This window comes from Aythya fuligula, chromosome 25, assembly GCF_009819795.1.
Source record: "Aythya fuligula isolate bAytFul2 chromosome 25, bAytFul2.pri, whole genome shotgun sequence".
NCBI classification, from domain to species: domain Eukaryota; kingdom Metazoa; phylum Chordata; class Aves; order Anseriformes; family Anatidae; genus Aythya; species Aythya fuligula.
The window spans coordinates 4,378,059-4,390,970 of record NC_045583.1 but is presented as its reverse complement, the minus strand read 5'-3'; the positions used below and the strand labels follow the sequence as shown (position 1 = coordinate 4,390,970).

The 12,912-nt window shown below is 59.6% G+C and overlaps 1 protein-coding gene across 1 annotated transcript; it reads left to right on the top strand.

Annotated features, from left to right (window-relative positions):
- The first annotated feature begins 1,806 nt into the window (after window positions 1-1,806).
- Window positions 1,807-11,300, top strand: NUAK2 (NUAK family kinase 2). Its single transcript, XM_032203020.1, has 7 exons — window positions 1,807-2,010; window positions 6,513-6,633; window positions 7,693-7,844; window positions 8,552-8,617; window positions 9,677-9,796; window positions 9,940-10,072; window positions 10,165-11,300. Exons 1-7 carry the CDS (start codon window positions 1,807-1,809, stop codon window positions 11,298-11,300), a joined length of 1,932 nt encoding a protein of 643 aa, XP_032058911.1.
- Window positions 11,301-12,912: the final 1,612 nt, after the last annotated feature.

The following is a 12,912-nucleotide window of genomic DNA, read 5'->3' as shown; positions in this document are numbered from 1 at the left end:
GGGAGCCACGGCAGCTTTCATCCCAGCCCCAGGAACTCGCCTGCCTTGCTGCAACAAGGCCTCCTCCTTCCCCTGCCACCCTTCTGCAATCTCCGGGCTGTGCCTGAACAGGATCCTATCTGTTTACTTTGACATTGAAATTACAGCAGTTTGGTTAATCTCTTCTCCGCCTTGTTTATCTCCCCTATGGGCCCTGCTCGCTACCTTCAGATTGAAAAGCAGCTCCTGTTACGGCACAGTGAATAATTCAGCAGTGCAGCCCTGCTGCGGTATCTCAGGACATCCCCCAGCCCCCCATGCCGTGGGGGATAACTGATGGTAAAGCAGGCAGCCGGCTTTGCCCACGGGTTGCTGTGTGGGGCAGGTTCATGGCGGAGAGGATGCAGGACACTGCAAAAACTTGGCCATCCCCAAAATCTTGTGCACAACAGAGCCACACAGCCACAAGATACAAGAAACCTCCATGTCCTCACTCTGCCTCCATGGTATCTAACCTGGAGCCCGTTGAGCGGTGAGGCTGATCCCTGGCGGGGATGAGCAGGAGCCCGGTGCACGGCTTTGTCCCACGACCTGGGCTCCAGCCGTGCACGGGACCTCTGCCGGGGTCTCACCCTGCTGTAGCCGAGGCACGGCCGCTATCTCTGTGCTCGGGGGCCCAGAGCCTGCAGCAGGGGGCTGGCTGAGCTCATCCCCTCGCTGCACGCTCCAGCCCCTGCCCTGCCTCACCCCGTCTGCCCCAGACCGCTGGAAGCGGTGGGAAAATCCAGGTCGGAGCACGGGGATGAGTAATGCCGCGGTTATCTGCCGCTTTGATCGATCCGCTGTGTCCTCGCACATGCCAGAGTTGGGCAAAGAGCTTTTGTTTTGGCTGCTTTGGGAAATCGCTGCATTCTTTTAATATCTCCGAACAAAGATTTACCACAGGGGCGAGAAGACCACACGGGGAGGTGCTGCAGGGTTAACCAGAAACGTCCGTGAAATGTTTTTTTTTTGCGTGGGAGCACAGGGGCAGGAGGCAGCCGTGTCCCCCATTTATTTATTTTTATTATTTTTATTTTTTATTGTTTTTTAATTTATTTTTATTATTTTTAATTTTTAATTTTAATTTTTATTATTTTTAATTTTATTTTTATTATTTATTTTTATTTTTACTTTTATTTTTGTTTTTACTTTTATTTTTATTTTTAATTTTATTTTTATTTTTACTTTTATTTTTGTTTTCGGAGAGAGTGCTGGGTGCACTGGGGCCCCTTGCAGCAAACCCTATCCACCTGCCTGTGTCTGTCTGTCTGTCTGCCCATCCATCCCCGTGTCCCCGCACCCCTCCGGTGCGAAACCCCCCCAGCTTTGCCCCGCATCCTCCCTGCACCCCCTTGGCCCTCCTTTGGGTGCGAGCATCTCCCCGCAGCACCCTCCCCAAAACCTCCATCCCCAGCCCCCAGCCCCCCTATTTCCCCCCCCGGCTCTGCAGCACCCCCTTCGCATCCCTCCCTCATTTCCCCCCCCTCTTTTCACAACCCTCCCTGGGGGGGCTGCCTCTGCTCCCCCTCCCCAAATCCCCCCCCTACACCTTACAGCTGCACCCCCCGGCTCCGGGGGCTCCCCTTTTACCCCATCCCTACCCGACCCTATCCCTGCTCCCCCCCAAATTTCTCCTCCCGCCCCCTTTCTGCACCGGGGGCCGGGCGGGGCGGGCGGGAGGGCGGCCAATGGGTGCGGGGGGGGGCGCGGCCGGCGGGGCCGCCCCGCATTTAGCAGCGGGGCCGGGCTGAGCCGAGCCGGGCTGAGCCGGGACAGGAGCCGGGAATGGAGCGGGTGGCGGGGTCGGGGGGTGCCCCGCAGCCGGGGGGGCTCGGCAGGTCGCCGCCACCGCCCCCCCCTCTTAAGAAACAAGCGGTGAAGCGGCACCACCACAAGCACAACCTCAAGCACCGCTACGAGTTCCTGGAGACGCTGGGGAAAGGCACCTACGGCAAGGTGAAGAAGGCTCGGGAGCGCTCCGGCAGGCTGGTAAGAGCTGCTCCTGCCCCCCCCCCCCCCATCCCCTGCATGCCCCCCATCCCGAGCATTACCCCCCCCCCCCAAAGCATCCTTCCCTCATCCAGCCCCGGTTTTCCCCTGCAGATAACCGGAGGGCAGCGGTGGTGCAGCCCCCCCATGGCTCGGAGAGGGGACAGGAGCCACCCAAGGGTGCTGGGGGGCAGCCCCCAGGGACCTCGTTTTCCCCCCCCGTTTTCTTCCTCCTCCTCCTCTTCCTCATGCAGCCCCTCGCCCACTTGACCAGGGTGCTGAGAGGGGCAGGCGGTGGTGGAGAGCAAACACTGCTCTCCAATCTCAAGGGCTTTCCCCTTCCTCTTGCCCCGGTTTTGGGGTGGTGATGGGATGTGTTGACTCTGCAGCCGTGTGTGAGCAGAGCCCCAAGGGTCTGCGTGGAAGCGGGGCTGGCAGAATCCCCCGTTGGAGCCCCCTTCCCCAAATCTTCCCTTTGGTGCCCCAAAGCAGGGGGCTGGAGGGAGCTGGGGGGCACTGCCCTGTGAAAATGGGGTGCTGCTGGCTTTGGTAGCCCTAGCCTTGGGCAGGCTGCAGGTGTTCAAAGGGCAAAGCTGGCGGTGCTTTCCCTGCCTCATTTCAGCCCTGAGCACCCTGCGCCGCAGGATGAGACCTGGAAAAAGCACTCAGCCCCCAACCCAACCATCCCAGCACCACGGGTGGGCAGTGAGAGCCCCCCTGAGCACAAAAGGGGTGCGGGTTCGGATCGCTAGCGTGCCACCGAGGCACGTTGAGGAAAACAACTGTAAATCGGAGAGGTTTTCGTGTAACGCAACAGCTCTTAATTAAATCAGGCTTGCTGTTCCCATTAGCCTATCTGGTTCTGAAGGCGCTGCTGTTCTGCTGCATAATCAGGGCCTTGAAATGCGGCTCCCACCCACTGGCCTGGGAGGATCCCTTCCTTTGGGATGGGTGAGAAGTCTTGGCTTTCCCTTTCTGCCCCTAACTAACAAAGCTTCTGCGGGGAATCTTTGAACTGCCGGAGCTCACCTAGCTGCGGAAGCCCCTTAGGACAGGGACTTGTTTGTCTGGTACCATAAGTCTGTTATGATGCAAATTAAATACACAGACCAATGCCTCTTCAATAAATTCCAGAGATAGTCAAGGGCTCGACTAACTAGTACTGCAGCAAGCTGGCCGTGTAGGAACAGGAGGCTTAACCACAAATCTCTCCTCTTCCCACAAATTCTTTCTTGCACCACTCAGCGTTTCCGGACCTGTTTAATCTTCAAGCTTATCCCGAGCCGGGTCATTATTTGCTCCTTCTCTAAGTGGCTTTCACTTCCTAAACGGCGAGGTGTGAGAGCAGGTACTGCTGCCTCCTGCCACCCCTCGCGGGTCCCACGGTACCGGCTGGGGCTGTAAGGCTGGAGCTGCTCCACGCAGGGCTCTGGCTGATCAGGAGCTGCCTCTGTCAGATGCACTGGATGCTGAACCATCTCGTTACACTGCCTAGCTGTCTTTTTTCCCCTCTTTTCCTTCTGAATTTTAACCTGCCTGGTCTTAGCTCAGAGCAAAGTGTGTCTAACCAGCTGGTGGGCTGCAGGGACCAGGCTTCATCAGCCAGACTTCTTTTTGTGGGGGTTCTGTGATCATTCTTTGTCTCAAAGTCTTGTTTTCTGGCTAGAAATCCTTTAGCTGAAATGGTGCTTGTGCCTTTTGATGGATCCTTCTGAGCGCCCTCCCCACTCCTTAGAAAAAACTTCTGTACCCCAGAAATGTTGAGCAGGTGGGGAAGAATTGTTTGTTTGTTTGTTTTTTTTTTCTTCCTTCCCCTACCTCTTGGTTTTGGTTTGAAGACTCAGTAATGCGTGGTGCAAACTGGCTCCTGCACCTGTTTGCATGGCAGCATCTGGCCTTTTTTTTTTTTTTTTTTTTTTACCTCCCTGCCTGCCGTTCCTTCCCCAGCCCTGGCCCGCAGCCAAGTCAAATAGAAATCAAATAGAAACCGGGACCTCCTGTGGGACGGGTTGGCGGTGTCAGAAACGGATCTGGGGGCTTGCGTGGTGTCGAGTGGAAGGCAGCACCTGGAATATTCCGAGGCGGCGAAGCCTCCTTTGATCTGCTGTAAGGGGCGAGCCCCGGTCCCTTCCGTAGCGGGTTGTAATCCATATTTCATGGCGCGTGAAACGCTGCACTTGCAATCTGGAACAACTTCTGAAGGGCTGCCTGGGGTTGTAGCTTAATGCATCTTCCAGCAGCTGCTGAGAATACCTGTTCTGCCCCCCCTCAAAAAAACTTATTTTAATTAGAAGCCTTTTTGACTTGGAAAGTACTTTTTGTTCTCCAGACTCCTGCAGCGGGAGTTCTGGGGGCTGTTTGCTGCAGGGAATTTTTATCATACAGCATCGGTGGTGGAGGGAGGGTGTAGGCTGCATCGCTGCCTGTCCCTGAAGCTCCTGGTCCTAATCTCAAGGGTGCCTTTCTCTCCCTTAGAGGGAATCCTCTTCTGCCAGCCCTGTTAGGTAAGGGGAAATCTTGGGGCAAAGCTGATGCCCAGTACCCCTGGGGAAGGACAAGAAAACCAAGGGATTAACCTCCCCAGCAGGGATTGACAGGTGGATAAATCATCCCACCCTAAAGGGCCAGTTCAGTCTCTGCCGCATGAGATGTGGGCCCTAACGGTGGCTTTTCCTTGCTGTGTTATCCCCGTTATGGCTGCAGGGCTGAGCAGCACTCATCCTGCTGGTGCTGCAGCCTCGGCGGTCACTGCTCTGAGTACAGCCAGGGGCATCTCCTCGGGCTTCCCTTGCTTGCAGCCACTTTGCCTTTTGCCAGGCAGTGAGTCTTGCTCTAAGGCCAGGCTCAGAGTTAGCATTTCAGTCAGCAACGTGCTGCACGCACCCCAAAATGCTCGGGCTATTTTGCAGGGCTGGGTGCTGAGGTTTTTAGGGGGAGCTGAATCGAGTGGGCCAATGGAGAGGGCAGCAGGCTGGCTCCCTGCGTTCTGCTGGGGGTCAGGTAATCAGGGGCTGGAGCAAAAATCGTTAAACTTTAACCCGCTAGCATAGCACAAAGGTCATGGGGAAGAATACCTGGGTTTCAAGAAGCTATTAAGTGCCCTCGGTATTGCTTTGTGCAGGGTTATTGAACCTCTCCTGGTCAGAGTCCATTCTGCTTGTGTGCTTGCCACCAGCCTCGGCTGCTGCAGGGGACAAACCTGCCTTGGCCTCAAGCCCCAGAGATGTTCTCCAGGGCCAAAAGGGACTCGACCAGCCCATGTCCTGCATGCCTGTCCGAGCCCTTAAAGCTGGTGTGAGCTCCAAGACGCAGCCGTGGCAGCTGAGATCTCGCTGCTTCAGCACCTGCGGGCTCGCTGAGTGCGAGATGGGCTCTGCTCAGAGCAGCTGTATTGGAAAATATTGCCTGGGCAGCGTCAGGTGGGCGCTTCGTGGTGGCAAAAGAGGTGAAAATGTGACATAGCAGCAAGTCAGGGTGGAAAAAGTCTGCTCGATGCATGGAGGTTGTGCAGCTCTCCCAGTACTGCTTGCTGGGGGTGCTGGGAAGGAGCAGGGCTTCCCGACCCCTGCTCCTTGGTGCCCTGGGGGTCTCACAGCAGGGTTTGGGGCTCCCCTAAAGCAGAGGGGGACGAGGCCACGTGCACGTCTCGCAGCTGTGAGCGTGGGCTGGGGCCGCTGGGTGTCTGCGGCCCCTCTGCGCGTTGCTGGGAGACCCGGCGTGGGTCCCTTCAGGATTAACGCTGTTCCGCATTCTTGTCTGGTACAAGAAAAGAGGTTCTGCTGGATTCAGTTGTAAATTCAGCCCTGGGACCACATTGTCTCTCCCCAGCCCTTTTGAAAAAGGATTAGAAGGCATCTATTCTCCAGCACTTTCTCTCCTTTCCCCTCCCCTTTCGGTTTCCTTGTCGAGGATAACTGGGAAACCCAAGCGAAAGGGGTCCCCGGCCGGCTGCAGCGCTTTCTGGGCGGGATCTGCTCCTTAACACCAAACTTTCCCTTCCTTCTACGTAATCACCTCCTCGAAACAAACATTCGTGATGAAAACAAAACCTGTTTTTTCCATTTCCGTGACCCTAAGGAGCTGTCGTTTATCTCCCCGGTCATGTGTGCCGGTCACATTCCTCTGGCCACAGTCCAGCAGCGTCTGCAGCCTAGGACCTGGTTCCCGTAAGCCACTCAAACAGAGGAGAAATTAGCAGTGCTGCCTGCCCAGGGGGCTTGGAGCTGCTCTCGTGGGGGATGAGCAGCCCCTGTATGCTCAGCACCAGGGCTTGGAAGCTATAAAACCCTCACAGCTGAAGCTGGCTGCTAAGCTGCTCCCGTGGAGAGGTGATGCCCTTGGGTAGCGCACGGCTGTGTGGGGAGCTGGGCTGCTCATCCCTTGTTAGAGAGCCCCTTCCCAAAAGAGGGGGCTCCCCCTCTGTAGAGGGCTGTGGGAAGCTGTGGTGTCCTGTCCTGGCATCTGGGTGACCGCTCTGTGTGTGTGTGTGTGTTTGTCTGCAGGTGGCCATCAAGTCCATCCGGAAAGACAAAATCAAGGATGAGCAGGACCTTGTCCACATCCGGAGAGAGATCGAGATCATGTCGTCCCTCAACCACCCCCACATCATCGCTGTCCATGAAGGTGAGCCCCCCTGCCACCCCCTTTCCTTTCCAGCCGCTTCCCTGACCTCCCCTGCAGCCCTGGCAGGGGCAGTGCCTCCTCTGCTCCTGCCCTGCTGCTCTTTGGGGAATTACCAGCTCCAGAACCTGCCCCGTGCCCTCCCGCACACCCTGGGAGTTTGTGTGGTCTCTAAGAGCCTGGCACCGTAGCGGTGGCAATCCCTGCAGTGGAAATCCCCGTGGCTCTGCTCTCAGCCCGGGGCAGGAGCTAACCTCAGTGCTGGAGCCCTTCCCTTTCCTTCCCCTGGGGCCCAGCAAAACCAAACCACGGTGCCCGTATCGCTCCCCATGCCGCTCGCTGGGCTCTGCTCTGTGGCAGGGGCTGGGCTCTGCTCCCAGGCCATCAGAACAATGCCAGAGCAGCTGAAAGGCAGCTCCTCGAGCTCCAGACACGATCAGATTTGGAGCGAGCCTCCGACTGGGTCAGGCTTTGCTCAAACCCGAGCGCTTTGGCAGCGAGCCCAGCGTGCGCAGGGTTTATCGCGGTGTGCCCGGTGCGTGCGTGCGGCCGGTGCTGGGCTGCTGCCACCTGGGTGGTGTACGTGAGGTATCCAGAGCCCTGTTGTCCTCCCAACAACAGCACGCTGCCGGGCAGCTCGCGTGCTGTTTGCGAGGGCTGAGTCACTCTGGGTGCAGGAATTCAGGAGCAGTGAGGTAGCTGCCCCCAAACAGGGGGAAAACGCGCCCTGTGGGGCATGGCAAGCCCACCCGGCTGTGCCTTTGACCCCTTCCCTCTAAGTAAGGAGGGAAGCTTCTGTTTAGGGAAGAATGGGGTGTCCCAGCCTCCTCCTGGAGGATCAGAGCCTGTCCCTGTATGAGCTGCAGGAGGCCCCTTGGGTAGCTCTGGCCATCCCCATCCGACCCCAGAGCAGCACAAACCCAACACCTGGTCTGCAAACCAGAGCGAGGGGGACAAGCAACGTGTTGGGGTCAAGTCGGGGCTTCTGGGACCAGCTGAAGTCCCTCGGCTCCACGCATCCCCCCCTGATGCCCTGTGCTTCCCCTCCCCGCCTGTGCGCAGTGTTTGAGAACAGCAGCAAGATCGTCATCGTGATGGAGTACGCCAGCAAGGGGGACCTCTACGACTACATCAGCGAGCGGCAGCGGCTGTCGGAGCAGGAGGCACGCCACTTCTTCCGCCAGGTCGTGTCGGCCGTCTACTACTGCCACAAGGTGCGTGGGGGGCCGTGTTCCTGCGGGGGATTATCGGGGCAGGGCAGCTCCCCTGGGCTCGGCACCGCTGCGTCAGAGGTGCTGGAGCTGTGGCAGGGATGCTCTGCGCGGGGCTGGGAGGTGGGGGCAGCTCGCCCGCCTTTCTTGGGAAGTGGGGTGAACCCTGCCCCTTATCTGCAGGGTGTGGAGGCCCTTGGGAAGTGCTTCAGCAGCGTTTTGGGAAGGCTCAGCCTCGCCGAGCGGCTGCTGCGCCGTCGGGCTGACTAACCCCGCTGGTGGCACCAAACCCTGGCCCGCCCAGGGCTGTGTGCGAGGGCTGCGGGCCCAGCCCTGGGTCACCACATCGGCAGCAATGGGAGGCTGCGGGGTGCCTCCTGAGCCCGGAGCACCTCGGGGTGCTGCTTGGGCAGGTCCCAGCAGAGCCCAGAGCTGGGCTCGCCCTGGGGAGTGGGACCCAGTGGGCGCAGGAGCCTGGTGCGGGGTGCTGGCATGTGGGAAAAGCCCTGCTGGTAGCACCTGGGTCGGGACGTGGCTTCCAGCTCATCCTCGACTACAAACCTGGGGTTATTTCCTGATATCTCACCGCCGTGACTTGGGTGAACGCCCGAGCAGTCACTGCTGAGCCCGTGGGTGAACGGCAGTGACCTCCCCATCCCTTCCCTTCCTCCAACACCGTGAGCTGAGCCCGGCTCTGCTTTCCCTTGCAGAATGGGATCGTGCACAGAGACCTGAAGCTGGAGAACATCCTCCTGGATGCCAATGGGAACATCAAGGTGAGGGGCTGCGGGGCCTGGCCACGCTTTGGGGTTTTGCCGAACTGAGGGCTGGGAGGGATGCTGCCCAATTTGGGGGCTGAGGAGCAACTTGGTTTCCTGTGCTGCTCCTGCCCCATCCATTGCAGGTGTCTCTGGGGCCAGGGGGAGCAGGGCAGCAGGGCTGGGGGTGGCTGTGACACCCTGTATGCCTTGTGGCACCCGGTCCCCACCTCCCTGGGGAAGCTCTGCTGGTCCACAGGCTGCCGTGATTGCCTGTGCTGCTGCTTGCCATGGTTCGAGGCAGCCAGCCCGAGAGATGGGGACCAGGAGGGCTCCCAAATCCCCCTTTTGGCTGCCAGGGCAGAGGTTGCAGAGGCAGAGCCCGAGCTCCAGCTGCTAAAGCCACCAGGGTTTGTTTGGCAGCTGATAAGAGGGTAAAGTCTGAGCGCCGAGCTCCAACCCAGGCAGGCTGGGTGCGACGGCTCCCAGTGCAAGTCCCGCTCCCAGTAAGCACGGAGTGGCGCAGTCGGGCCCTGCTGATCCTGGTGGTGCTGCTCCTTTTGTGCCTGCCTCCCCGGGGTCGGCGTGGCTGGAGATGAAAGGGCTGGGTGTTATCTCCAGTGGTAACCCCGTGAGCAGGGACTGTACCTTCTGCTCGCTGAGAAGTGGCCTGTAATGGGCACAATGAACGGCTGCGTGCCAGCTTTTGGGGCAGAGGAGGAGAGAAGCAGCCTCTCGTGGCCGTGATCGAGCTGGAGTAGAGCCCTGTGATGCTCCCTCTGAGCACAGCTGCCCCTGCCCGTGGTGTGGGGGTGATGGGGCTGGAGGGGCAGAGCTGGGAGCAGGAGGCTGCGGTGAGCTTGTTTGGAGGAGGAACAGGGCAGGGGGGAAAGGTTGGGATGCTGCCCTCCCCAGGGACATCAGGAGGGTGCCCAAAGTGAGGGCAAGACCTGAGGTGACAAGGGGGGGGGACTGGTTTCTGCCAAGCCCAGAGCTGGAGAGCTCCCTGATGGCAGGGGGAGCAGCACAGCCACCTGAACCTTGCTGCATGCTAATGGCCTCATCCTCCCTCTCCAGATCGCAGATTTTGGCCTGTCCAACGTTTACCAGCAGGACAAGTTCCTGCAGACCTACTGCGGCAGCCCTCTCTACGCATCTCCCGAAATCATCAACGGGCGGCCCTACAAGGGCCCAGAGGTACGTTGTGCCCCGCAGGGGGGTCTGGGGTGGGTGTGTGAGCCCTGTCCTGCACCCCAGGAGCTGCTGTGAGCCTCTGGCTGGGCGGTGGGGGGTGGCCTGGTCCTGCTGCCCCCCTCCAGGGTCACCTCTCCCTGTGGCAGGTGGACAGCTGGTCCCTCGGCGTTCTCCTCTACATCCTGGTGCACGGCACGATGCCGTTCGACGGCCACGACTACAAGACTCTGGTCAAGCAGATCACGAGCGGGGACTACCGGGAGCCCACCAAGCTGTCAGGTAGGCAGCCCCCTGCGTGGTTTTTCCCCCCACCCCGTCCCAGTTCTGTGCTCGGCTGGTGCCTGACCTGCCTTTTTTCCCCCCCCCCCCAGATGCCTGCGGGCTGATCCGGTGGATGCTGATGGTGAACCCCGAGCGCCGCGCCACCATCGAGGACATCGCCACGCACTGGTGGGTCAACTGGGGCTACCGAGTGCCCCTCGGGGAGCAGGAGATGCTGCGGGAGAGCGAGTCCCCCCTGGCCACGGTGGCGGAGTGGCTGCGGCGCTCCTCCCGGCCCCTCTTCGAGAACAGCTCCAAGGTGCGCTGCTTCTTCAAGCAGCACATCCCCGGCGTGGCCCTGGAGCGGCAGCGCTCTCTTAAGAAGTCCAAGAAGGAGAACGACATCTCCCACGTGCTGCAGGAGGTGGCCCAGGCCCCCGAGAACCCCTCCAAGTCCATCCTCAAGCGGCCCAAGGGCATCCTGAAGAAGAGGAACTCCTGCGAACAGAAGGTGCCCGGCCCTCCGCCGGCAGCTCCTACGGGAGAGGTGATGAAGAGTGAGGATGGAGAAGGGGCTGCCGTGGCTCTGATCCACATCCTGTCCCCAGAGGCGCTGGCTGGCAGCGAGGGCAGCGTCGTCGTCCCTGCGGTTGTGCCCAAGAAGGGAATCCTAAAAAAGCCCCCGAAGAGGGAGTCGGGCTACTACTCATCCCTGGAGTGCTGCGAGTCCGGGGATGTTCTGGACGCAGGGAGCTTGGACCTTGATGGCAGCGTGTTTGCCGACAGCCCCTCTTCAGATCAGCCCCCCCCGAGCCTCCCCTCCGGCCGAAAAGGCATCCTCAAGCACAGCAGCAAGTACTCCCCCAGCAGCACCGAGCCAGGCGCCCCCCCGGGGCAGGGCTTTGGGTGTTTCAGCGAGGTGTCCCTGCCCAGAGCCCCCCTAGCCCCCCGCGCCCGCCCGGCCAGCGCGGTGAGCGAGGACAGCATCCTCTCCACCGAGTCCTTTGACCAGCTCGACCTTCCCACCCGTGTCTCCCCCGGCGGCGTGGGCATGCGGGGCTGCGTCTCCGCCGACAGCCTCCTGCGGCTGGAGGAGGAGGAGGTGGATGAAGGGCGCCGGCTGCGCCGCTGGACCATGACGCACTGCCCCAGCGCCCTGGGGGAGAGCCGCTTCTCCCTGGAGAGCTGTGACAATGTCACCGAGGCTTACCGGCACGCCGTGGCCATCGGCATCAAGCTGAGCTGAGGACACCCTGCGGCCACCCCACGTGTCCCCATTGGGCTCCACTGAGCCCCGGGTGGCTGCTGCTGCTGCCCCGTGCCCCACGTATTTATTTTGGAGGCGCTGGGATGCGTAGGGAGGGAGCCGTGGTGGCTGCGGGACGCTGGAGGGGCTGCAGCGTGGGGAGGGGGATGGCCTGGGCGCATCTCCAGGGGAGGGGATATAATGGGACCAGAGCCCTGAGCTGCTCCAACAGCCCCCCTGGGGCCTGGGGGTGCTCCAGGTGCCAGCTCAGCAGCACTTTGGGTGATCGGGTTCCTCCCTGCTGCCCAGGCAGGTTCATCTCATGGGAGGGAAGGAGCTGGGGGGGTGGGATTTTTTTTTTCTTTGCACTGTTTTTTTTTTTTTTTTGTGTGTGTTTTGGCTGCACAAGATAACGGATAGGGCAGGTGATATACCTCAACCAAGCTAGAGATGTAGCAGGGTGCTGGCAGGAGGCTGAGAGGTGCCATCCAGGCTTTTTTTGGGATTGCTGGTAACGGGGTCCAGCCCCAGCCCTTCCCTCTCCTGCCCTGAGAAACCCAACTGGAATAATGCACGTGCTTTGATGCTGTGGGCCTGGGCCTCATCCTGCACACAGAAGGGGAAAACCCTGGCTCTGCAGGAAACCTGGGTCTGGCTGAGGCCGAAACCACAGCCTGAAAATGTGCTCTGATGCCAATTTTTAATGTTGAAAGGAGAAAAGAGAAAAAAAAAAAAAAGAGGTGCCTCTTGTAAGGCACTGCTTTATTTATTGCCTCTTGTCTGAGGTTAATGTTTAACTTCAACAGCACTGGATTTGTCTGGCTCAGAAACAGCCACCCAATTTTTTTTTTTTTTTGGGGGGGGGCAGAGGTGTTTGGGCTGTGCTCCTGTGCTGCGAGTCAAAGCTCTGCAGCCTCTGCTGTGTTTGCTGGCCGTTTCCCTTCCCCTTCCTACAACCTAAACCATTAAATTAAAAGCAAAAGGTGGATGCTGGCTGTTGTCTTGATTGTTCTTCCCCTGCCTTGTGGCTGGGGGATGCTCAAAGGTGACCCTCGGCTTTTCTCCCCTGGCGCTGTGGGGTGCTGAGCCCCTGCCGGGGGGGAGAACCCAGCTCCCTCCTGCTTTCATGATGCTGTGGAGCAGCTTCAGCAGCAGGATCTGGCCCTGGAGAGCAGAATCCCATCTCCCTGTGCCTGCAGGTGCCATCTGTAACAGGGCACAGCATCTCGAGCTCCTTTGAGGGGGGTCTCCTCACTGCCCCTTTCTCACCCAGCTTCCTTTGTCCCCTTCTGCTGCAGCATGAACTGCTTTTATTGCTCTCCAAAGCACTGTAATAATTCCCCTTTCCACCCCAGTAAATAGGAGATATTTCAGGTCCCTGCCACGGAGGAGGGCTGGGGGGGGGCTGCGTGCCAGGCCCCCGCTGAGGCCATGGGGGGGCACTGCCCCCCGCCGTGCATTCCCTGCATGCTTCCAGGCCCATTAAGGACCAGCAGAGAGCTTAAACCAGTGCGGGGCCAGCCAGGGCAAAGTCCTATCGCTCCCTGCCTGCCAAGGGCCCACAGCACCCATGGGTGCGAGGCAGAGCCCCTCGCGATGCCAGGAGCGCCCC